At 48.1% G+C, this 27,091-nt stretch overlaps 1 protein-coding gene across 4 annotated transcripts in view; it reads left to right on the top strand.

The window, feature by feature from the left end:
* The window catches only part of RCOR3 (REST corepressor 3), a 320,065-nt gene that overhangs the window by 188,187 nt on the left and 104,787 nt on the right, over window positions 1-27,091 (top strand). For all 4 annotated transcript variants that reach the window (XM_078649728.1, XM_078649725.1, XM_078649727.1 and 1 more), the window contains one exon: window positions 11,629-11,844. In XM_078649728.1, coding sequence (XP_078505854.1) covers window positions 11,629-11,844 — 216 coding nt within the window. The remainder of the gene's footprint in view (window positions 1-11,628; window positions 11,845-27,091) is intronic.

Here is a 27,091-nt window from a genome sequence, read left to right on the forward strand (position 1 = left end):
GCAACTGCAAGCCCGGAGGTGAGGAGCGGAGAAGAAGGGCAGCTCAGTGCGATCAGCGCGGTCTCTGTGAGGGAGACACTCGCTTTCCGCGCATGCCCCGTTGAGCCGCCGGGCTCCGTGAGGCGGAGCCGGATCCGAGGAGGCGGAGGCTGGTAGCAGAAGGAGCGCCTCGCGCATGTCCAGGAGATCAGCGCGTCCCCTGCCAGTGCGAGGAGGAGCGCCGGGAGTCCCACGGCGGCAGCGGCACACAAGAGCTTCTCTCCCCTGCTCGAGCGCCATACAGTGAGGCTGGCGCGAGCGGGAAGGGAGATCTGAGAAGCCTAAAAGCGGCTGAAGAGAGTTGGGGAAATCTGCCTCTGTAGTCGCTGGTGTCACACTGAGGAGAGCTGAGGGGCCCCAGAGGCTGGTGTATCTCGCCAGCACGTGGCTCTCTTTTGTCCTGCTCACTGTCCCTCCCTCACCCTCTGGTGCAGCAAGAATACCACCGCCTGGTATAAAACAAGTAAGGAGGTGTTCTGCAGGGGGAGAGTGACGCTAGCGCTTAACAAGAGAATAACTCAGTCACTGGTCAGTTCCACAGTTGTGCAGCATACAGTGGAGAGGAACTTGAGGAAACCCTCAGTGACTGTGTGCTGGTAGGAGGAGGTTACTGGTACTGTGGGAGACAAGTATAGTGCGCTGCATAATAACCCCATTCAACTACTTCTGGGGCTTAATTAAATGCTGATTTAAGTGGGTCTAACCCCATTGCATTCAAATAGGTAGTAGAAGATCTGTAATGTTTTCCATGTAAATGAAAGTGTTGCTCTGATCTGATTTAGGAGCTGTTCTTGCCAAATTTTAAAGTAATGCTGTGTTTAGAGATGATATAAAGTAAGCAGAGCACAGTAAGTGCTTAACTGAGTAAAAGGAAGAGTAAGAGCTACCTGCCAGTTTTGATTAAGTGAACTGTCTATATTCTAAATGCTGGTTGTTCATATGGTTTAGAACTTAAAAGTATTCTTGCCAAAATCCAAACAAACTGAAATGTAATTTAATATTGGACTCTAAAAGTAAAAATACAAAGATATTATTTTTATAAACCAGTACGTATTTTTACAACAAATTGGTGTAGTGTCCTTTTTAAGTGCTATTGTGTGGTTTTATTCTTGGGTGGTCTGCAACCTTCACACTGTGCCTCTAGAAATTGCATGTCTTACCCCTAGGCCAGGCTACCCTAGGTGACCTGGCATCTCAGGTTCTAACAAGTACCTATAACATAATCACAATAAGAGTGAAGGCCTGCTCCTTGCGCCTCTCCTTAGCCTTCCTGGGTGGCTCCACAAGGAAGGACACAGGCCCAGTCGCGTCCTACAAACTTCCTTCCAAGAACTGACTCCCCTCAATTCCCCTGCCATCACTCCAGTGGCAGTGCCCAGGAAAGACTCATCAGCAATCCCCTGCTAGATAAGTCACTTGGAATTTCTAAAGTCAGCCCTGTCTCATTCTTTTCTGGCGCGACTTCCTCTGTCTCAGGAATGCAGGCAATCACTTCGACTCTTTAAGAAGTCTGTATCAACACCTCCATCTTGTGTCATTGATTGGCAAACTAGGGGTCCTCCAAAATAAATCCCACCAACTACATTATACATCACTCCCAAACATCACGGAGTCTTTACATGCAATAAGCACTCAATGTACACACAGAGATGCCAGCCCAGGTTTGGGCATAACACCCAAGCAAAACTTTTCTTGAGCACGTCTGTAGGCATCACGCTCTTTCCTGGAGCTGAGAAAAAGGCATGTCCATCCATTATGGATTGAGAAACAGTATGTTGCCACCACCTGCCACTGTAGAGATCCCAGGAACACAGATGGTAGTCTGGTCATTTAAGGACCGGTGTACACTTTTGGTGTCCGCCACTAACCTTCAGAGCCATGCTCTGGTTTCATGGTCATGGATGGATTGTGTGGTATTGAGCCAAATGAAAGTCAGATACCAGGTTCACTTGCAGTTGGGTAATTTGGGGAAGGGGTGCCCATCCATCTACTATATATGGTATATTTTCATTGCAACACTGGGCTAATGACTTATAAAAGGAAAGCCAGCTCTGCAAAATCATTTGTTTACAGCTAATTACCTTTAGGTATTGTGAAATCTAAGACTCAAATTGAACCAAGACAAGGCCGATCCTGACCACCAGCAATCAAGTTCTCTATCTAGAGGTACAGTCTTGCAGTGGTTAGTTGATTTTTTTAGAGGATCATACCCAAATCTCCACACTGGGCCCTATTAAATCTTGGCAGGTCTCGCTCACCAAGGGAATATCCCAAGGTTCTTTGCTGAGCCCAATGTTTTTTATAGCTATGTTGCTCCCTTGGCGCAGATTTAAAAACCCACGTCTTTGAAGTAATTTCTATGCTGATGATATGCAGCTGATCATTTCTATAGGACAGGACATTGAGGGTACTAGGTACCGTTTTCGAAATTGTATGAGATATTGCTGCCTGGATGTCCAGGAATTGTCTTCAGTTGAATAGAGAGAATAGTTGCTGTTTGGTAAAACGCAACATCTCTGGTCCCCTGACTGGCGGCCCACAGAATTGGGAATCACCCCCTGCCCCAGTCAATCAGCAAAAACCCTTGGCATAAAATTGACAATGAATTGACCATGAAAAGTCATGTAGCTGTGACAAGAGGGATATGTTTTTCTACCATGCATCTCCTGAGGAAAGTTTTTCCCTGTCTTCCTACCTTGGACAGGAAAATGCTGGTCCAGGCACTGATAATCAGTCACCTGGATTACAGCAATGCCTTTCTTATGGCAGCCAGAAACACTCTTCTAACACAACTTTAATTGTTCAAAAGCCAGCTGCCCAATAGTTTGTAACCTCCCAGCAGGCTCTCCTGCGATCTCCATCTTCAAGTCCCTTCATTGATTACCAGTCAGAAAGCGCATCTTTTTTAAGATATGTTGCCTCATCCACAAAGCTCTACTAGGTAAATCCACTAAATATCTGAATAACAAACTGCGTACTTACTGTCCCGCTCGCACATTGAGATCTAGCAACAAGGTGCTTTTGTTCTTTTCTCAGACTCGTACCTCAAGATACCGGGGCTGAGCTTTTTCTTATACAGCCCTGAAGACATAGAATCATCTTTCTGGTTATTTTCGTAGCTGTGTGGACTTCACTCAGAGATTTTTACGAACCTGGTTATTTTAAAGAGTATATTCAATACATGAAGTGGCCGAGCGTCGAGATATACCTTCGGGGTGATTTGTTGCGCTTTACAAAAAAGATATAACATATATCTTGGGGTAGTCCTAGACACTAAAATCAAGCCAAAGCTTTTCTGTCTCAAGATCTGGTACAAAATATACTTTCAATAGGCATGGCCTTTTACAATAAAACAAACTAGTAGTGTTAACTTTTACTAGTACTGATGTCATTTTGTATACATCTGGTTTCTGTTTTGCAGCCTCCTCTTCACGAGATGGACAACAAATTTCAGAAGAAACTGCAGATGGTAGATGCTTTATTGGTACATAGACCTTCTGCATCTATCTATCAACCATCCAATCATCCTCAAGAGTCACCCAGTGGTTCTTTCCAAACAAAGTGGCCAAGTGTTACTTAACAACTCAATATTGCTTGTTTTGACAGTCTGGCTCCTGGTCACCTAGAATTAGGTTATGTGGGCATTCCACTGTGGGTCACGCAAGTGCTTGCCCAGGCGCAAATGTATTAGCCAGAAAGACCTACAAATCTTCACTTGTTACCCTCTCATCCTCTCCAGTTGCTGCGTTATCTCTTGCACTTGGCGAACTGAGGCCTTAAACAGTTGATCAAAAGTCCACCTGTCTTTAGCATCAATATTTTAAAAGTAATACTCTTCTCACAGCTGATCCTAGAAAACTTATCATGGACTTATTTAGGACCTTCTCCTGTGAGCCATCCTCCCACTCCCTAGGAAATGAAATGGATCTTGACCAAGTCAGTGACCCCCCTCCTTATGATCGATTCACAAAGCTGAACTAAATTCCTGTGGTGGAAAATTGCTCTAATCATAGCACTGATATCTGCCAGACTAGTTGGGGAAATCCAGGTCTCTGTGATCACGAATATATCTCTTCATTTTGCTAAAGATAAGCCGTGTTGCTTACAAATTCAAAGTTCATGTTAACGTTTCCCTCACTGCTCAGATGTCCCACCCTGCCTCATGCTGTAGACCCACAGAACCAATGTCATTAGACTCTCTAACCAGCGTAAAATATATGGTTCTCCAAATCTGTCAAGAAATGAGAATAGCCAGCGAGGAAGAAAAAAATAGAGAAAATCTAAATTCTTTGTGCTATTTGCCATATCAAAAAACAAAAACAAGAAAAGAATACAAAGCATTTTATCTGCCAAATATATTTATGACCATGAATTAACCAACTCTTCACCTAACGTCACATATTATCTTTTTGGTCTTTCTCAGTACCCAACTTGTAACACATACTATCTCTTCACAGCTACATGTGAAGAATTCCTCCAGTACTTCACCAATAAAATCATTTAATCAAAATGAAAACGAATGTTAGCTCCCCACTAAAATATAAAAATGCGAGACTCTTTCCTGCCCATTGGCAAGGTCGACGTACATCAATAATTTTTACTGCTAATATACGCAAAGTAAATTTCTCCGTTTTTTAATTCACCTTGTGCGATTTAATCAATATTCTTTGCTTGCACAAAGCCCAGTACTCAACTCAATAAAGATTGGTCATAATACTTCTATACTCTGAAAACCAACCTAACCCAAACCAGGTCTCCCATTTTCATCCTGTGTCTTCTTATCCTGTCTAGGGAAAGCCTTGGAAAGATGTCACACCAACCAACTGAACACTGTCATGTCTAAGGAACATCTGCTGGCAGGCTGACAATCCAGCTTCTGCTCTTATTTCAGTATCAGAATGGCTACCAGGTGATACTAGATTATGTGCATCGCATCTGGCGCAAATGGGATGCCTCTGTACTAGTTCTACTAAATTTCAGTAGTTCAATACTAATGGTTATGGCAGCGTAATTTTAACACTAAAACACAATATGATCTTTCAAGTTCACTCCCTACTGTGGTTTACCTCCTTCCTCACCAAAAAATACTAAATGGAGAGGAATGGAAACTCCACCTCAGTCGAAGCCGCAATGCCCATTTCTATCTCTCTAGGCTTGATTTTTGTCCCTGCTCCTTTACTCTGGTTATTGACCAGTACTTAACTTTTAAAAGAATAAGTGCCATGGCCCAAAGATTTTCTCAGAAGCCCGCAACCAGTGCTGCCAAATGTTGGGTTTGCTGAATAACAAAGCTTCCAGTCTTTTTTTTTTTTTAAAACCTTTATTTTTATTGTAGGGGAGTACACGGATGTCGTCTGCCCTAAAAAGGAAACAGTATTATCATGCAATCTTCAAAGCTATCAACAGGGTAAACCTGGTCACACAGCCCTTCAGCCCACATCCCAGAGGCCGGGCGGCATAGCTTCAATCTATCTCAGTTGCAGTTTGCTTAGCCATCCATACGGGCATTTCACATCTCGGTGGATCCCTACATTTTACGATTTAATCCCCCTCCTCCCCCCTCCCAACTATGTTCCGTAAAACCAAGAAAACAGACCCCCAACTAGGAGCTTGCCACATCGTGTCTTTCCCAGCACTTTAATGTGTAGTCGTCTATCATCATGACCAGAATCTCGCCCTTCAACCCTCCCGCCTTCAACAATATTCACCATCACAATTCATTGCATATCTCTCCTGCAACCCCAAAGTAACCGCTGAAACTCCCCGAGCTATGCCCGTACATGGTCATGTTTAGTCGTTAGCTCGCCCCCCATCCTCGCTATCCCGCCCGTTCGACTCTCCCTGTCTCGCCTCAAGCCCTCGATGTTGTCTCCACTTGGCCCACACCCTCCCAAACTTCTTGGGGCAACCTCTCGCCTTGTATGTCACCCTCTCCGCTGCCATGTAGAGATCTAAACCCCTTCCCCATTCCTCTATCTCTGGTGATTCCATGGCTCCCCAGTATTTCGCTATGTCCCGTTTAGCCACTACTAGTGCTAGTACTAGGAATGTGAGTTGCGGGCGCGGCAGGTCCACCTCGTTTGTCATGCCCAGCAATGCTAGTTTCGGGTCCTGCACCAGTTCGAGGCCCAATACCTCTCCCAATTCTGTGAAGACATGTGTCCAGTATAGTTGTATTTTTTCGCAAGACCATATGGTGTGGTAGAAATCTCCCCTGTGTTGCCGACACCTGAGACATGTGGGGTCAAGTATGTTCCCTGTCTTAAGGAGGCGTACCCTATCGAAGTAGGTCCTATGGAGTACGTTCAGTTGGATGAGCCGTAGCCGCGACTTGATCGCCACCTCCCGGGGGTGCATCAGGACCATCTCCCAATCTATATCTTCCATCTCACCCACCTCCGCCTCCCATGTCCCTCTTAGTTTCTGTAAGTCACCCAGCGTGTGGTTTGTGAGTGTCTTATAGGTGAGGGAGACCGCCTGGTGGGCCACCTGTTCCTGGAGAAGCCTACCTTCCAGTGGAGCGTATTCCGGTATGTCTTCTAATGTGATATTTTGTGCCTTCCACGCATGTGCCAACTGAGTGTGTTTAAACCGTTGTGAACTATGCAATCCAAATTCCCTCTGTAGCATGGGAAATGATTTCAAGGCACCCCTGCTTATCACATCTCCAATTTGTGAAATGCCTATGTCGTCCCACCTTCTGAACCCTTTCAGTTTCTTTATTTCTGTTAACCATTGGCAGTGCCAAAGCGGCGTCTGCCGCGTCAGTCGTCTCTCCCAGCCCATGCGTTTCGTGGCTCGCGTCCACGCCCTCAGGGTGATCATTGTAGCTGGTAAGAGCGACCTCCGCCTCTGTCCCCCAAATAGGTAGAAGAGTATGTTATGGGGAGACAGTTTATGTCTCTCCAGCGCATAGGTCGGGTGGTCTGCTGGGGTATGCATCCAGTCATTGATAGGTGTCAAGTGTTCCGCCCAGTAATACGCCTCTAGGTTGGGTAGCGAGATCCCCCCACTATATTGGTGTCGTTGGAGTGTTTGAAGTGCGATCCGCGGTTGCTTTCCTAGCCACAGGAAGGAACGAAGGTCAGCATGTATGATGGACAATGTGGTAGCCGGGAGTGGGTAGTACTCATTCTGGAGTGCATACAGAAACTTGGGGAGAGTAATCATCTTGTACATGGCCGCCCTGCCTAGTAGGGTGAGTGGCAGTAGTCTCCATCTGGCCATGTCCTCACGAGCATCAGTCATTACCCGGTCTACGTTCTTGCGAAAAGAAAGTGCTCTGTCGAGGGTAACATATATGCCCAGGTACTGAAAGCCGTCTATGGTGGTGAGCAGCTGCTCGGGTATGGCCCCCCAGTTGTGAGCCCCCCTTGGGTCGTAGAGGACTGACTTATTCCAATTGATGGTGTGGCCCGCCCTCGCTCCAAAGTCCTCCAGCTCCCTGAACAGCTCTGGGATCGAGTTCTCGGGTTTGGTAATGTACAGTAGCACATCGTCAGCGTATAAAGAAATTTTTTCTTGTGCTCCTCCCGAGTCGCCCCCACGAGAAGCCGCTTATGTCAGCGTTTTGCCTGCCTTGGCTGCCAGGACCTCGATCGTCAGCGTGAAGAGGAGCGGGGACAGCGGGCATCCCTGTCTCGTTCCCCTGCAGATCTGAAACTCTCGGGATAGTCGGCCATTCACTCTGACTCGTGCCTGCGGAGCCGTGTATAGCAACCGTATCCACCCCAGGAATTTCGGGCCCACTCCGAACCGCTGTAACGCTGCCATGAGAAAGGGCCAATGTACTGCGTCGAACGCTTTTTCAGCGTCCAAGGCTAAGAACCAGTGGGGTTCCTCTCTGTCCCTAACTTCTTGGAGCCAGTTATGAGTGCGTCTAAGGTTCAGCTTAGTCGCTCTGTCAGGTAGGAACCCGGATTGATCCGCATGTATGAGATCCGGGATCACCGATCTCATACGAGTCGCCAGGACAGTGGCCAGTATTTTCACCTCCATGTTTAAGAGGGAGATGGGGCGGTAGGAGGTGCAGTCGTCCTTGGGCTTTCCTTGTTTGTGGATCGGGACTATAGTGGCCATTGTGAGGTCCGGTGGTAAGCGGCCTTCACGGTAGGAAGCCGCGTACAGGGCTTTGAGATGTCGCGCCAACAGATCCGACGTGCGCTTAAAAAATTCCGCTGGGAATCCGTTCGGACCCGGCGTTTTCCCTGTTTTAAGTTTATTTATGGCATCCGATATCTCGTCTAGTGCGATTTCCGCCTCCAGCGTTAGGCTGGTGTCGGCAGTCAGCACGGGTAGATCCACCCCTCCCATGTATTGGAGTGCCTCACTCTCCGTCCCAGGTTCCCGCGCGGTATAGAAGCATTCGTAATGGGACGCAAAGGTGTCCGCTATCCCCTCATCCGTATGGACCAGTCCTCCGTCTGACTTTCGAATCTGTTCCACCCATCTGGCTGCCCTCTCCTTTCTGCTTAACCAGGCTAGAAGCTTGCCCGACTTGTCCCCTACGTCGTACAGCCGATGGAGAGTTGCTAGGGATTGTGTCCGTGCCTCATTGGAAACTATCTCCTTGTATTCCCGCTGTTTGTCTATCAGTCTCCTCAGGGTGGCCTCCTCCTTACTAGTCTGGTATTCCCCTTCTAAGTGCAGTATCGTGGTTTCTAATTCCGTAGTCTCCGCAAGTTGCCTCCTCCGATCCGCCCTCAGCCTACTCTGTACCCTGTCTCTAATAACCGTTTTCAGTGCTTCCCAGAAGGTTGAGCCGGAGTCAACTGAGCCTTCGTTTTCTGCCACGTACACTTTGATGTCAGCCCTAAGTCCTTGTGCTATTTCCCGCTTTTGTAGGTCCCAGGCCGCCAAACGCCATTCTGAGCTCCTCGTACCCCTATCGGACCCCACCTTTGCGTATAATGGCGAGTGGTCCGAGATTCCCCTCGCCTTATATGAGATCTCGTCACCCACAGTGAGGTGGTGCCTAGCCATAAAGATATAGTCTAGTCTGGAGAATACCCTATGTGCCCCAGAATAGAAGGAGTATGCCTCTTGCTCAGGGTGACGCCACCGCCAGATATCCGTGAAGCCCAGACCGGTCATGTGTTGTGATAGTGTTGTCGGTGCCCCCCCTCTGCGAGTTGGCCCCGTGCGGTCCAGCTCTTCTGACATCACGTCGTTAAAGTCTCCACCTACTATTTGGATCGTGTCTGCCGTTTCCAGGAGAATGGAAGCAATCGCTGTGAGTGTCCGTGTCTGTAGTTTCGGTGGGGCGTACACTGAGAGCACTGTGTATGTTTGCCTCCTCCACAATCCCTGGACCCCAACATAGGTACCCTGCGGGTCTATCCATGTGCGTGTCGTGGTGAACGGTAGTGATTTATTGACCAGCACAGCTACCCCCCTCGAATCGGTCGTGTAGCCTGCGTGTGCCAGAACCGTGTATCTCCCTCTCGCTATAAACGCACACTTTTCCCCTCTGAGGTGGGTTTCTTGCAGTAGGACAAAGTCCGGGGCCACCCTCTTGATATATGCATTTACCAGCCCCCTCTTTATTCTTGAACCCAGGCCATTGACATTCCAAGTGAGGAGTGACACCCCCCTGCCATCCCGTGGTGTGTCCGTTAGTGTACCTGCCATGATGTGGGATGGTTCTCATGTTCCGTGGGTATCCAGGACTTACAGCAAAGGTAGTGCTTCAATCCGTACGATCGTGGCCGCCCCCTCCCATCTCCCCCCCCTGCCCCAACTTGATGAACTCTTCCCCCCCCCCCGCAGCCCCCTCCCCCCTCCCCACCTCCCTCCCCATCACAAAGCTTCCAGTCTTGACTCCCTTCTCATGCCTCTTTCTTCTGCCACCTTACACTCCCCATCCCATTATCTCACTCTTGCAGGTTCTTTTTCATTTCTTCTTCTTTTGAATGTCACTCTTTCTCTTTCTTTCTCACTTTTCTGCCTTTCTCTTTTTTTGGGTCAAAGTCTGATGTTGAAAAACACCACAGCCCCAAAATTGAGTGCCAGTGGGCTCCACCAGCTCAAATTAAGCAATTGTATAAATCCCCAACGTTTGAGCCTCAAGGATAAAGCTATTTCTGTCGCACAATATGTAGATGATGTTCAAATATATCTACAACATCAACAACTGAGTATATTGTCACTATGAGCACATGCCTTGAAAGTTTGCAAAATTGAGTATCAGAAGAATGTACTTGTTAAAACCCCAGAACATTTAGTTACTCCTCTCACGCACTCTCAGTGGACCAGTTTGGATTTTATTTCTATTTTCTCAACATTTTTAAACGTGATGGTTTCTCTCCTTTGTTCGAAACCACTGGAAAATTCCCGAAATTCATCATTCATATCCCACGCATAAACAAGTTTGGCAAATGTACATCTTTAGTCCGTGAATTTTTTTTTTTACCTAATGCTATACCAATTGAAAACAATGCTATATATGCTAGTTGTCTCTGGACTGGATTTGGGAAATTCTGTACTTTTATTTGTCACACGTCTTCCTTTGCATCTCTAAAGACAGTCCTTCAACCTCCAGTTAGCCAATACAATGGTCGCCACCTTGAACAAATTTGATCACATCACCAGATATTTAATGATCTCAACTGGCTACTCATCCTAGTTAGCATTCACTACAAACTCTGCTGCCTGCCTTACAATTCCATGCACCAAAACAATCCTCCTACATGCAGATCTCTCCATTTCTGGTGGTCTTAGAAGACTTAAAAGTCAAAGTGTTCTACAAAAAGTTTTGAAATTCAGAACTCCTATCATATACATGAATCCATCACTATTGTGCCACTGATTCTTGGAATTCCCCATTCCCTTCTTCCAGTGTCAGGAAGAAGCTCACCCTCCTTACCTTTAAATACCACCTTAGAACCAATCTCTTCCACAAGTTCTATACATAATTTCCTCCAAACTAATATGGTTATGTCAAGTACAGGTCAATCTTTTGCTTCTGTTGTAATTGATCGGTGTTGAAGTGCTACTGTACTGTCCTAGTTAAAATGGGTTATAGTAATGTAATAATGACCTTCATGTAATGTAAATGAGTTACAAAAACAGTGACCTAGAACTATGAATCCAGGTGCGCTATATAAGAATGCTAAAAAGAAAACAATAGAAATACATAAATAATGCTGGAGAACTGTAGTTTCAAGTCAGGAACTCTATAAAAAATATCCTTTTACATTTTCTTCTGTGAATAATTTTGTTTTATAGTTTAGCCCAAAGGATTTGGAAGGGCCTGCTGTTCCTCTTTTTATACACCACATTACTGATTAGTTCATAGTTGAAGGTGAGTATCTTGTTGCTATTATGATTTTTTCCCAGAAGCTGCAGAAAGAAAGTGTTCTTTGAGACATTGCAAAGATAAAACAGATTGTATTTCAAAGTTACTGTAAATCACTTGTTTGTATGTACTGTCACACTGATTAGACATTCCATAGGTTAGTAAGAGGTGGAATCAGTAGACAGTGGAAATTGTTGATGGAAACGTATTACCATAGTTAAATTGCTCTTTCTTGGAAACTTTGCCTTGCATGAGCTGTTTGGTTCTTTGATTATGGTGTGCTTCAATTTTAGGTTAATACTGAACCATGTGTTCAGACTAGCAAAATTGGACTTGGCCGAAGGGAATATCAAAGCTTGCAGCATCGTCATCACCAACGTTCTAAATGCCGGCCACCCAAAGGCATGTTTTTGACTCAGGAGGATGTAGTAGCTGTTTCGTGTAGCCCAAATGCAGCCAATACAATTCTACGACAGTTGGATTTAGAGTTAATCTCATTAAAGCGACAGGTAATTCCTCAACTCATATTTTGAATTGTATGTTGTTCATCTTGTTCAAATCATGAACCATGAAAAGTAGACCTTTAAAAGTATCTTGAAAGCTAAAAAAAAAACTGTTACATTGTAAATGTGTACTGCAGGGACTTCAGGATCTCCTTTTACTATAAAATGGATACTTACATTGTAAAACTTATCTATAGCCTGAAAAGGGTTTATAACCTGCCCATTTTACAGTTCTCCCACATTTTAATTTTAATGAGAAATTAGATATAATGGTTACATTGCCATGGTTTGGGGCAACGTGATTTGCACTTTAGAGGGATGATGAAATGTGCTAGATATGTTTGAGGACTTTGAATTCAGAGAGATTTGGGATGGATTTCTTATCACAGAAGAAATATTCTGAATCACAGAAATGCAGAAGGCTGTGTGGGTGGGGGGTGGGTTTTTGTGTGTGTGTGTGTACTTACATGTGTACAGACCACCACCCATCCTCCCTCTTCCCAGCCCCAAATATATAGCAGCCAAAGACAGGTGGTTAATTTGGAGTATGCTGCTCTCAGTGTGGATGCACATGTGCCACACTGTACTGGTAGGTGTTCTGTCATGTAGTAAAGGGTATTTCTGTTGTGTGTATATAACCATTACACTAATCATAAAGCACTGTCAACAGCAGGCATACCTGTTACCCAAATCATTGGTAATCATTTCTTTTTAAATCATTTTTATTGGTTATAAAATATAACACATTGTCAGTGTGTTAACAAAACATCACATAATAGAGTGCAGTGTCTAAAATGATTTCGCTAGCACCTACAAGAAAACAACACTGATCCAGTTTTCTTTTGAGTTATTCGTAGGTTCATCAATCTAAAAAACTAAGTCATAAGACCTAGGGCCCGATGTAGGTAATTCTTATTTACCACTTCTTAAATACCGAATTTTACCGATTCGGTATTTAAGAAGTGGTAAATATGAAGGGGGGAGATGTAGGTATTACAGATTCTGTAAATACCGAATCTTTAAGATTCGGTATTTACCGAATCTGTAAATACCGAATCGGTATTGCCCATTGATTCCTATGGGCCTTGAAGCCCATAGAAATCAATGGGCAATACCGATTCTGTAATTACAGAATCGGTAAATACCGAATTTTGCAAGGGTGCAGGGGGTGTCACTTTGACACCCTCTGGCACCCCAAAAATAGGCATGTGCGCCATGTGGCACACAGACATGCCCTAAGGGCATGTCTGTCTGTCACATGGCTAGGTGTGCATGCACACATGTGCATGCACACCTGAATTCGGTATTTTAACACCCAATTGGATTGGGTGGTAAAATACCGAATCTGAAAGGCCTGCGGCACTCAAAGTTGTGCTACCTACATGTGCTTTTACAGAATCGGTATTTTTACCGAGTCTGTATTTACCGATTCGGTAATTTTACCGAATCTGTAAATACAGATCAAGGAGAACATTGCCAACTTCCCCATGGTTCTCAGTGAAGCTCAGGTTAAGACATGCTTGTTGGTGTCAAGAAAGGGCATAGCGAAAAAGTTATGATTAGCAGGAGAGCGATCTATATAAGACTCTCATGAAAGAATACAAAGCGGCCATTAAAGAAGAGGAAGCTTGTTTCTGCACTAACAAACTTAAATAGTAGGCCAATTCCTCAGGATAACTTTTTAATCTTATCAATCTGCTCTCTACTCCCACCAGTATTGAGAGTGCCCAAAAATGTTGTAATTGTCTGGCGAGCTTTTTCCGTACTAAAATGTTTAACCGCATGCGTGCGGGCGGAATTCCGCTCGTACGCTGACTTTTTTAAAAGCGCACTTTACGTGACGAGCTGGGCTCGTCATGAGCGTGCGAGGAGGCTACCTCATGACGAGCCCAGCTCGTCATCAGCGTCGAAGGGGTTAATATATATATTAAACATTTGCATGGAAAAAAGTTTCTGTGCTTCCTTCGATTAAAAAAAGCCTCTTTAGATCCTAAAGATCCAAAAACCAATTGTCTGATTTCTTGCCTTCCTCTGCAAGCTAAACTTGCAGATGAAGTCATGAATATTCACCTTACAGAATATATTCAATCAAACAACTTGCTGGATGCCACTCAATTTGGTTTCCGTAGCGGTCATAGTACAGAGACAGCACTGATCAGGGCCACCAAGGAGATCGGGCAATCGCTCGATCAGTGAGGGGGAGTGGACCTCATACTGCTTGATCTCTTGGTGGCCTTTGACACTATCAGTCACTGTCTACTATTGGACCATCTATCTCAACTAGGCATTTGTGGTCTGGCTTGAGATCTGCTCAAATCTTTTCTCTCGGATAGAGAATATTACATGCAGATCGGGAAGCTGTTTCCTATTTGTACTCTCTTCCATGCAGGGTCCCTCAGGGGTCATCGCTCAGTCCGACACTTTTTTATATCTACATTACCCCTTTAGTGGAGCTAATACAATCTTTCAGATTCTCATTGGTCTAGTGTGCAGACGACACACAAATTGTCGTCTCCTTAGCTAATGACAAGCCAGCTGTTGAATCTAAGTTCTGCATCTGTATGCAGGTGGTCAACATCTAGATGAGCAGAAACTGCTTGAAATTGAATTCGGATAAGACCGAAGTGATTCTTTTTGGTGCCACTCCTTCTGGACTTTGTCCTGCTGGCATCAGGATATGGGCTTCCAACAGAGTCCTGTCACAAACGAATACAATCTTGAATTCCTCATTGACGACAAACTCTGCTACAGTGATCTAGTCAATGCAGTGACATCATCAGCTTTTCTCCTGCTCAGAACTCTTACAGATATACTTCCCAACCCCTGTCCACCTCCAGAAAACGTTGGCCACTTCACTAGTCCTGTCTAAATTGGAATACTGCAATGGACTCTTTGTCAGTGCTAACCAATACATCTTGAACAAACTGCAAATTCTGCAGAATGTTGCAGCGAGATTCCTTCTGAAAATCCCAAAATAACAGGCGTCATACCGGTCAGTCAGGTACCTTCCCTGGATTTCTGTTAGGCAGCGGATCAATTTTAGGTCACTTTGTATTGTGTACAAGGCCCTTCAAGAATCTGGTGCTGAATTCCTACAGCATAGCACCAGCTGGTACTCTCCATGCAGGATCCTACGTCCAACCAATACAAAATATTTGGTTGTCCCTAAATTCAAGCTGGCAGCTTGGGGCGGCAGGAGCTTCTAGACGGGTGCATCAAAATGTTGCCATGTTCTTCCACTGAATATCTAAAGCCCCCTCAATCTTCTGGAAACTGTTGAAGACTCGCATTAGCTGTATTTTCTCCTCTTTCATGTCTATTCATGCCTCTTAGCTAGTGCCAAGACACCTCCAGGTATTCACTGCACTTTATACATTTCAATAATATAACCTATACTTTGCAAGTTTATTGGTATAATATTGTTGGCGGCATGTTTTTAAGCAGTGTTTATTCTTCAGTTGCTGCAATTTTCACTTGGAGCGCCTTCGTGCAGGCAAACTCACCAGTTCACGGGCCTTGGTTCGTTCCAACGTCCGCTTTCATGAGGCAGTTGTTTCTCATACCTTTTCCTCCTGAGTCAGCTGTTGCATGGTCTCTGTTGAGGGCTGCTTTTAGGCTTTCTGCCTTTATCCCTGTTTTTTTCCTGGCGCTTGTGCGGCGGGTTTGCCAGCTTTTTCCAGTCTCCCTCAGCTAGTGTCCGTTTTGACGCACCAGGGCACGGCCTGCATACCAGAGACTTCCATTTCCTTTTTTCTCCTCACGGCAGGCCCTTCTCAGTTGGGATGGTTTAAAGCTAGTATACTTCCAGCATTATTAACCTTTGGGCTGCTGGTTGGGATTTATCTTCATTTTTCCAGCTCTTTATTATTAGCAGTAAAAATGGAACAAGAGGATTCTGTTTTTTCTGCCCAAGACTACGGTGGAGCTGAGGTTTATTTCGGAAAACTTTAGATGACTTCATCAAGTCAAGAGTAGAACAGGCAATGGATTCAAATGAGTCTTTCGAGGGGAGAGGAGGCATCCCTGTCTCGTACCACTCTGTACCAGAAAGACCTCTACCTTATTGCTGACCTTGTGTATACAAGCAGTCACACTCCCTTGAACTCACTGTCAAAAACTAACTAAGGTCTACCGATGATGAAGCCTCTCGGCCTAATGAGTCAGCCGTATCCAGCCCACAGCGTATGGCAAACTTAGATGCTTCCCTCCCATCAGCAATAACATGGGAGAGTATGGCTCAGGCCTCCTCCGAGACCATAGGAAACATCTGTGCAACCGAGTACCAGAGTGAATGGGCGTATCGGCCCAAAAGGCATGTGGTGTTCACCAAGTGGAAGAAAACATCTTCTTTCCAAAAGTATCCCTGTCTAATGGAGTGGTAGGAAATGCACCAGGATTTACTCTGTCAGTGGAGGCTTGGGTCACCAAGCTCTTTGCGGTAGGGTGCCTGGTTCGAGTCCCCTGGGGCGGGGTGATTGTGGCGGGAAATTTCCTATTCACGGGAACCCCTGTGCAGGGCCTGGATCAGGCCTAAGTTGGATGTCCGGTAGGGCTACGTTAAACAGGAGAAGCTGTTTGGATGTGGTCACTCCCTGTTGAAGCACCTCCATCAAGACATTCGTCTTGACCCCCAAAGAGGGTAGCTGAAGGTCCAGAACCTCTCCGCCTCTTCTCACCATCATAGCAAATGAGACTCCCTCCTCCATAGCCACAGTAGGAGGAGAGAGCAAGTCAGTATCTGGGGAGGTGCACAGACCACTGGCATCCTTACACCTGGTGTCCTCGGTGACATCTAGGGACTGCTATTCATCAGGGTCCAGTGGCCCCTCCCAATAATCCCCAAGTCCGATCCCATAGGATGTTGCAGGGATTCTGTGCAATCACAGAGCTATGCATAGGATTATAGGACCTTAGTATAGAGGGACTGAGTCATTCTACCACCTTAGTACCCATGAGCCCGGGACCGACTAGCTATAGTGTCTCACTTGCCCTCCTACTCACTCACAGAGGAACAAGTGATTAGACACCTCAGAACACAACACACCCGACTCTCAGGAATCGCGGTTACAAGACACACCCTTTCGCTCACACTCTTGTACTTGTCCACAATAAAATCAGACAGCGACACAAATAGTTTAAAATATTTATTTTAACTAACATGCTCTAATATGCAGTAGACGTGACACAATAAGCAGGAAAATGCATAACACAAATAATAAGGTCAGTATAGCAAGTAGTCCGTAAATCATAAAAGGAACTGTCATTGTAAAAGACAGCACATCCTAACCTCCCTCCCCTTGTATAGAAGCAGGATAGTTCTATATTAGAAGATCTCCAGGCGTTATCTGCAGACCCCGTACCTCAGTCAGTAGATGGTAGAGCTACATCATAGGTGCTGTCATGCTCTTCTCCCTGGAAAGGTCCCTCTCCTAGTGTTCGCTACCTATCCGTGTATTCCAATAAGACCAGAGTACGTCATCCCAAACAGCAGCTGCATCTGTATGTTTTGTCTAGGTGCTAAGGCCTGACCAGAACAGAATAACAAGGGGCATTGTTGTTCGACCTTGTTCACAATGTTCAGACTAAATCCCAGGAACCTGCAGAGTGTGAAAACAACGGTAGGTTTTTGTGTGAAAATTTAAAAATAGGCATTTGCAAAATAAACTTGTATAGTAATGTGCGCAAAGCAACAAACAGTCTGCAGCATGCTCATGCTAACTTAGAGAAGAAAACAATGTCCCCATGGGCCTTGTGACAAGACTAGGGCACAGGTTCCGGTCTGGAAGGAATGCCTCCGGTTGGCGTCGGAGTTGGGCATCTCCCATCTGGCTCCAGGTTATAGTCGGTTTTGAGTATGGGACAGCACTGGCGACGTCCGCAGTGGAATCTGCACCTGGGAAGGTTGAGGTGGCTCATGCCGGCGTAGGACCAGATGCTTCCATGAATGCAAGGTTCCTGACTTGTGCCAGGGGCAAGCACGTTGGCGGCAAACCAGTAGGGTCCCCTCCCAAACCCGCAGGGCCCAAGGACGCACCAGCGGGACAGGCCATTCAAATATGAGCTGTGCGGCTTCATAAAACGTACAAAATTGGGTAGGGGTTGTTCTGGCTCCAGGTTACTCAGGGAGGCACGGAGATGGCCCTGGCGCAGCCTTAACCGGGAAGCCAGGCCTTGAATGCAGACTTTCCCTCCTCTCATCAGGTGAAAAACAGGGCTAAGTCAAAGACCTCTGACTTCTTGCATGTTTGTGGGACTTGCCCGGATGACTCAACTGCGCTGATCATCGCATGTCTATTAGCAAGGAACCTGAAAGTCCACTCCCTCATGGCCTTAGGGTGCATGGCACGACAATCAATGCAGGCCTATACGTCGTGCTCGAGACACCAATGGCAAACGAGGTGTGGATCCATCACTGATATTTGCCAGTGACAGGCGCCACAGGAATTGAAAGCAGCATTCCTTACGGACATCCCTGCCACACTAGGAGACAATGTCTAAAAAAAAAAGGTCAAAAGAACGCCAGTCAAAAAGTGACTGGAGGTAGCTTTTCTTCGTACCTGCGTTGACTGGTGCTAGAAGGAAAGAACTGACGTCAATGTGCTGGAGGGGCACCTGTATAGCCACAGCGCCTGGCAGAGAAAAACGTCCCCACCTATCGGCACACAGAGGTACAGTTCATGAAAACATTTCCGGATCCAGTCTGACACCTGGGGAATATTCTACGTAAGGAATCTGCATCTAGAAGTCTCTATCAGATAAGGCATTACTGAAGGTAAGTAACTTTTTCTTCTGTAGTAGGGGATCTCTGTGTATAGTCATAATCTAGTGAATAGTCCTGCCCATGTGCAGTAATCAACTTAAGAGATTATTTTTGATTGCTCTGGGGTCCACCCCCAGAGCAATCAAAAATAATCTCTTAAGTTGTCCTCAGTGCAGTCCTGCATAGACAGAAAATTAAAGACAATAATGCAGCCCATACCTACAAGGCTACACTGTCCAGTACTTCAACTAGAAATGCAAAGGATATTCCACCAACATCACATTTAACAAAATTTGTTAAGTTTCACCCATAGAGAAACTTTCCCCTTCACAAAATCCTTGGACTGATAGAGAGGAAGGGATGGACAGACAAGCCCCCATAAGCTGCCATTATGTGTCTGGAAAAGGGATACCGTGCCTTTAAGGAACTCTCCAGAGACCCTAGGTATCCCATGATGCACAGCAAACTCCTTTTACTTTCAGTTCTTTTTTCCGGCTCCTGCTAACAGGACCCTGGAGCATTGAGCGCTCCCTTTTTGGGTGTTTTTCAATTTTCTGGGCACTTTTAAAGTGTTTGGAGTGTTTCACCTGACGTATGACGGCTTCTTCTACCTGTTTCTGGAGTTTTAGGCCAGTTTTGCCCACTCTTTTGTCGAATATGCCAGCCTTGTTTGACAAGTGCCCTGAGTGTGCCAGGAAGAAGGCAAAGTCAAACCCTCATAGGGTGTGTATCCTCTGCCTCCCATCCTCTCATGTCCCTGAAGACTGAGAGATTTGCCAACAATTCTCCAGGAGGTCCCTGAAGGGCAGAGAGAAGTTCCGGCTCCAAGGACTGGAGCTCAAGAGACAGCAGGACCAAGGTGGGTCTGGGCATGGAGGGACTTCGTCCTCTGCCCGTGGTTCGGCCTCTGGGGGGCTCCTCAGTCAAGACAAGGCCAGGAAACGGCACAGGTCGACGTCGATAGCCTCGACGTCGGCGTCGAGGGGGTTAACCATCATCTGCTCCCCGTCGTCCCAGGGCTCTGGGTCGAAGCGAAGTCGCCGTTCGACGTCGAGGGGACCGACGTCGAGGACCGTGTCGACGTCGAGACACCATCGACGTCGAGAAGGGTCCGGGAGACACCGGCGCTCGCCGTCGAGGCGACACCGCCGTACGTCGAGGAGGAGAGATCGACGTCGAGGGATGTATCGACGTCGAGATGTTCGACATCGAAAAGAGGTCGACGTCGAGGAAAGCGAAGTCGAGGTCCAGGGGGCGTTCAAGGGGCAGGACTGTCCCATGACTTGGGAGTCACCCTGTCCTCTGCATCCACGAGCCCACGGTCGCGGTGGCACAGGCGCTCGTCTAAGAAGAGATTGGCCTCTAGGACATCCCAATCAAGGCCTGCACAGAGGAGAAGAGAAAAGTGGTGCGGTCTGCGGACTGTGATTATTCTCAGACCCTACTCGCCTTCTAGGCCTAGGACCCCTACACCTCCTCCATTGCCTAAGGCTCCTCCTCCCTCCGTTGCCTAAGGATCCTCCTCCTTGGAATCCTTCTCCTCCTTTTCCACCTCCTCCTCCACCTCCTCCACCTCCTCCTCCACCTCATCTTCCTCCTCCTCCTCCTCGACCACGGCCTCCTCCACAGTCTGTATCATTGCCGCACCTTCCATCGCCGCCTACGGGGCCTCCACAACCTAGGCTTCCGGTTCGGCCTCCGCGTCTTACCCCTCCATTACGGCCAGTGGATCGCCCTAGGCCTAGGAGGTCCAGGTCGGTCCAGGCGGAGACACCGTTCACGGAGTGACCATCGCTCTTCAACACGGTCTAGACACCGTTACCGGAGGGACAGGTCCAGGTCCCATCGCACAGACTCTTCCCGTGCCCGCGACTACTCACCACCTTATCGGATTCACCACTTACGAGGGTGTCACCGGTGGATGACATTGTGTCGTTCCAAGAGGGGTTGTTGAGAGGGACGGCGAAGCTGGGAATTACGCTGACGGTCCCCACACCTTCTACGTCAGTGATTTTCGAGACCCTGCACAAGAGGCAGTTGTCTCGGCCCTTGGTGCCAGGGCTGGAGGAGCCGGCTATGGAGCTCTTCCTGACTCCGGCGTCGACGAAATCTGCTCCTTCCCGGCTGCAGAAAAAATACAGACCCCCAGACTCCGATCCGGCGTTCCTTAGATCGGAACTGGTGCCGGATTCAGTGATCGTCACGGCGGCTAGGAAACAACACGCTACGGCCCCATCCTCTACGGTGCCTCTGGACAAGGAGAGCTGTATGATGGATTCAGCGGGAAGAAAAGTGTGTGGTACTGCAGCGACGTCAATGAAAACCGCTAGTGCCACGGCTCTCCTGGGTCAGTATGACCGGTCTTTATGGGACCCCCTACAACAGTTTCTGGAGCACCTTCCTAGAGACAAGAGGGAGGACTTTCAGGAGATCATCAACGAGGGCATGATGGTATCCAACCAGGTGATGAGCTCGGCTGCGGATTCCTCTCTCCTGGCGGCTCATGGATACTGCCACGGGATTAATCTGAGGCGCCATGCCTGGTTGCGCCTGACTTCGCTAAAACCGGAGGCGCAGCAGAGAGTCGCCAACCTGCCATTCTCTGGTGCTATGCTATTTGGAAAGCATGCAGATGTGGAGATTGCTCACATGAAGGCGGAGGCTGAAACCCTGTCGGCCGTCGGATAAGAAAAGCCGCAAGAGAAGAAGACCTTCCGCCCCTTCCAGAGATGTTTTGGTGCCCAGGGAAGAGGGCAAGGTCGTCAAGCTGGGCAGCAGCAATACCAGCAGTACCAGCGGCGTCCATTCCAGAAACGCCAGAGGGGTAGAGGCTGCCAGCAGGCCTCCTCGATGCCTAAAGGCCCGGCCGGGTCTAGGCCCTGAGGTGCTACTTCCCCCTCGTCCGTTACCCGCTCCGTTGGTGGGAAGCATACAACATTGCTTGGCAGAGTGGAGAAAAATTACTCAGGACAAGTGGGTCCTGAATATTGTTTGCAATGGATACAGTCTTTGTTTCGTCAGCCCGCTTCCAGCGATTCCACCGGTTTTCTCGCAGTTCCAACTGCGCGAGCTTCTAGTGGAGGCGGATACCCTGTTAAGAAAGAGGGCGATAGAAGACGTCCCTTTGTCTCAAAGGTGAAAGGGTCTTTACTCTCGGTTCTTCCTCGTGCGCAAGAAGGACAAGAACGAGTTCAGGCCCATTCTGGATTTGCAACAAGCAAACAAATGGATTTGCAGGGAAAAGTTTTGCATGGTGTCTTTGCACCAGATTTATCCTCGGCTGCAAAGGGGAGACTGGCTTTGCACAATAGATCTGCAAGGTGCGTACTTCCATGTGCCCATTGCACGGAAACACCGGAAGTTCCTGCGATTTCTGGTCGGAAGCAATCACCATCAGTACACCGTTCTACCGTTCGGACTGAAGTCTGCACCAGGACGTTTTCAAAATGCATGGCAGTGGTGGCAGCGCACCTGCGAAAGAACAAGGTGTTTGTCTACCCGTACCTGGACGACTGGTTGATCAAAGCCTCCACCTTCCAGGAAGCGCAACTGTACTTCAACAGGACGGCCGTTCTGTTGAACCAGCTGGGGTTGCACATAAACATGTCCAAGTCTGTTCCGACGCCTGTCCAGTGCCTGCATTACTTGGGATTACTTGGTGGCCGCCCTGAGACCCTCGAAGTAGGTCGCTCCCCTCATAGCTCCTCAGCCTTAACCTGGTATCGTAGCGCTGCTCGCGCTGCTTCTGCTGAACTCGTTTTGGATTAAGCTGCTCTGCCATCACTAAATTGAAAGACTGCGCATTGTTTGCTGATTGATTGGACATTGCTGCCTCTGCCTTAGATTTCATTGCCACGCTGTGCCGCTAGACTGCTAATTAATTATTTAATAATTTGACATTGCTGCCTGTGCCTGCTTGCAGAATCGCGCCTGATTGTGCCGATCTCACTGGTGTTGTTGTGACCTCCATTACCTGTACCTGTACCGCAAGCTCGTCCCGGCCGCCTTTTGGCTTGCAGCTATTTTGTGTTGTTGTTGTGACCCCCAGGCCGGCTCTCCGCCCCGCTCCCCGCCTCCCAGCTGATCCTCCCTCCCACTGGAAGCATTGAGCCCGCTCCCTCGCACCAAGCGCTGTGACCGCCCTGAGACCCTCGAAGGAGGTCGCTCCCCTCGCAGCTCTTCAGCCTTAACCTGGTATCGTAGCGCTGCTCGCGCTGCTTCTGCTGAACTCGTTTTGGATTAAGCTGCTCTGCCATCACTTAATTGAAAGACTGCGCATTGTTTGCTGATTGATTGGACATTGCTGCCTCTGCCTTAGATTTCATTGCCATGCTGTGCCGCTAGACTGCTCATTAATTATTTAATAATTTGACATCGCTGCCTGTGCCTGCTTGCAGAATCGCGCCTGATTGTGCCGATCTCACTGGTGTTGTTGTGACCTCCATTACCTGTACCTGTACCCCAAGCTCGTCCCGGCCGCCTTTTGGCTTGCAGCCATTTTGTGTTGTTGTTGTGACCCCCAGGCCGGCTCTCCGCCCCGCTCCCCGCCTCCCATCTGATCCTCCCTCGCCCCTCCCACTATCCACATATGACTGATGCATTTACGCGCAGCGGTCGCGCCCCATGCGCGCCGAAGGTGCGCCAAAGCTAAGCCCGTCTACGCCCGTCCGCGCCTGGACCGCGCCCAGCGCCAGACCCCCTGGCCCCCGCATTTCCCAATCCGCCCGCATTACTTATGACGCCGCAACCCTCTCCGCCCTTAACCCTGGCCGGCTCCTAAACTGCTATCAAGCCGCCCCTGGACACATCCATGGTCCCTTCACCTGCCTCTCCTGCAAATTCGACTGCACCAGGACCCACACCAAATCCACAAACTCCAAACAGAAATCCAATACTAACCACCTAAAGTGCATCCTGATCAACACCCGCTCAGTCCACAGACACTCCATCGAACTCTGGAACCTACTCGACACTACATCGCCGGACATCGCCTTCCTCACAGAAACATGGATGAACGCCTCATCAGCGCCCGATATCACCATAGCCATCCCAGAAGCCTACAAGATCATCCGAAAGGATCGTACCAACCAAACAGGAGGAGGCATCGCCATCGTCCATAAGAACACCATCCGCATCACGACCAGTTCCGACGACAACCTCGCTTCCGCCGAACACCTTCACTTCCAGATCCACACCGACCACAATACCACACTCAGAGGCACACTCATCTACAGACCTCCTGGCCCCCGCATGCAATTCAGCGAAGACATCACTGACTTCATCAGCCCACATGCCCTCTCCTCCGAAAACTACATTCTTCTGGGAGACCTCAACTTCCACCTGGAAAAGAAAAACGACAGCAACACCACCACCCTTCTGAATAACATGACCAATCTAGGACTCACACAACTGGTAGACACCCCCACCCACTCTGCCGGACATACGCTTGACCCTATCTTCACCTCCAGCAAGCACATCTCCTTCGATCACACCACAGCTCGCCATTGGACGGACCACAGCTGCGTTCACTTCAATTACAAAAAGCCCACGACACACAACCCCCCCCAACCCATCCCCCGAAGAAATTGGAACAAAATCACCACCGACCAGCTCTTTGCATCGCTTCACCAAAACCCCCCTGCCAATTCATCGGACCCTAACCAAGCAGCCACCAACCTCACACAGTGGATCACCCACAGCGCTGACGAACTAGCACCCCTCAAAAACCATCTAATCAAGCAAGGCAGCAAAAAAGCCCCCTGGTTCAACGATGACCTTAAAAAATCCAAGAAGCTCTGCTGTTCTCTCGAGAAAACCTGGAGAAAAAACCCAACCAATGACAACCTAGCCACCCTCAAGAACGCCACCCGCAAACACCATCAACTGATCCGATCCACCAAGAAATCTGCTTTCAAGGATCGACTTGACAACAATGCCCAAAACAGCAAGGAACTATTCAACATTGTCAAAGAATTCACCAACCCCACAGCCGGCACAAACAATATTTCTCCCTCCCAATAACCTCTGCGACTCTCTATCCTCATTCTTCCACAATAAAATCGCCGATATACATAACAGCTTCAACAACCAGTCCGACGACATGCCCACCTCATCCATTTCCGAACCAACACCGCCCTCTAACACCCTCTACGCCTGGAACACAATCACCACCGAAGATACCATCCGCCTGATGAATTCCATCCACTCAGTATCGCCTACCGACCCATGCCCCCACCACATTTTCAACAAAGCAGACTCCATCATCGCACCCCATCTCCGCGACGTCATCAACAGTTCTTTCAACTCCGCGACCTTCCCGGAAAGCTGGAAACATGCCGAAATCAGCGCCCTCTTGAAGAAACTCACATCAGACCCCACTGAACTTAAGAACTACCGACCCATCTCGCTCCTCCCATTCCCTGCCAAAGTCATTGAGAAAGCCGTCAATAATCAGCTCGCCACCTTCCTCGAATCCAACAAATCCCTCGACCCTTCACAATCTGGCTTCCGAGCCAAACACAGCACCGAAACTGCCCTCATCGCAGCAACAGACGACATCCGAACACTACTGGACAACGGAGAAACAGTTGCCCTCATCTTACTTGACCTCTCCGCAGCCTTCGACACAGTCTGTCATAACCCCCTAATACAATGCCTCAGCAACATCGGAATACAAGGAATTGCTTTGGACTGGATCATCTCATTCTTCGCCGGAAGAACCCAGAGAGTTTGCCTTCCTCCCTTCAAATCAGAAGCCAAAGAAGTCTTCTGTGGCGTACCACAAGGATCATCACTCAGTCCAACCCTCTTCAACATCTACATGAGTCCCCTCGCAGCCATCGCGCGCCAACACAACCTCAACATCATCTCCTACGCAGACGACACCCAGCTGACCCTCTCCCTCACCAAAGACCCAAACACAGCCAAAACCAACCTCCACGACGGAATGAAAGATGTAGCCGAGTGGATGAAGAACAGCCGTTTAAAACTGAATTCGGACAAAACGGAAGTCCTCATCCTAGGGTCATCCCCCTCGGCCTGGAATGACTCCTGGTGGCCACCAGCCTTGGGAACCGCCCCCATTCCAACGGATCACGCACGTAACCTGGGCTTCATCCTGGACTCCTCCATCTCGATGACCAGACAAGCCAATGCCGTCACATCATCCTGCTTCAACATCCTACGCATGCTCAAAAAAGTCTTTCGCTGGATCCCCACTGAAACAAGAAAGACGGTCACTCACACACTGGTCACCAGCCGACTGGATTACGGAAACACCCTCTATGCCGGAACCACAGCCAAACTACAGAAAAAACTCCAACGCATCCAAAACGCATCAGCAAGACTCGTATTGGACATCCCTCGGCAAGCTCACATCTCCTGCCACCTGAAAGATCTCCACTGGCTCCCCGTCAACAAGAGAATAACGTTCCGTCTCCTCACCCACGCACACAAAGCCCTCTACAACCTAGGACCCGAATGCCTCAACACGAGACTGTCCTTCTACACCCCCACCCGCCAACTTCGTTCATCCAACCAAGCCCTCGCCGTCATTCCTCGCATCCACAGATCCACCATGGGGGGAAGATCCTTCTCCTACCTAGCGGCCAAGACCTGGAATTCTCTCCCCACCCACCTCCGCCTAACTCAGAACCACCTCTCCTTCAGAAAGCAATTAAAAACTTGGATATTCGATAAGTAATTACCCCCGCCTCCTCAAGCGCCTTGAGACCCTCTGGGTGAGTAGTGCGCTATATAATTTTTTTTTTTTTAAAGACCTTTATTGATAGAAATCGCAAGCACAACACAGCGAAGAGCCTCAGGGCTCGCAAATACATTACATTGCAATACAGAAACGCGAAGGATCTGGTCCAGGAGTACAGAGGTCTAATTTTAAAGATTGCGTTCCGAAGGATAGACGAGAGCAGGATAACCTAACACAACAGGGTGATTCCGGCCTGTAATAATCAGGATAGCCAATTGCACAATACAACAAAAAAACAGAATCGCTGCGCACCATTTAGAAAAACGTCTAAACCCCGAGAAGAGAAAAAAGAAAAAGAATAGAAGGCCCATAGAACCAAAAATAAAAACAAACCCCCCCCCATCCACCCCCCACCCTGCACCTCTGCAGCTGGCTACGGCCTTCCCCCCCCTAGCAGTGTGCCTGTCGCCCAATAAAAGGAGTCCCGAAATGTAGAAAGTAAGAGAAGAAACCTATTCTAAGCTCCCATGAAAGGAAAAGCGGGGAGGAGTCCACCACCCGTCCCCCGGCTCCACCCACCCGCAAAGCCAACAGCACTAAACATGACGACAGGCGGCGGCAAGCATTACAAGCAAGAGAAGTCGGAAACACAAAGGCAGCCCACATCGTAAGCAAGGATAGCGATCCACATCCCACATGTCTGCCCCCAGTATCACCCTCCCACGGATCAATAGGGATGTAGAGTCCGGCGCCAAAAAACATTACCAGCAGAGCAATTCACAAGGCAC

Source organism: Lissotriton helveticus, chromosome 6, assembly GCF_964261635.1.
Source record: "Lissotriton helveticus chromosome 6, aLisHel1.1, whole genome shotgun sequence".
Classification (NCBI taxonomy): Eukaryota; Metazoa; Chordata; class Amphibia; order Caudata; family Salamandridae; genus Lissotriton; species Lissotriton helveticus.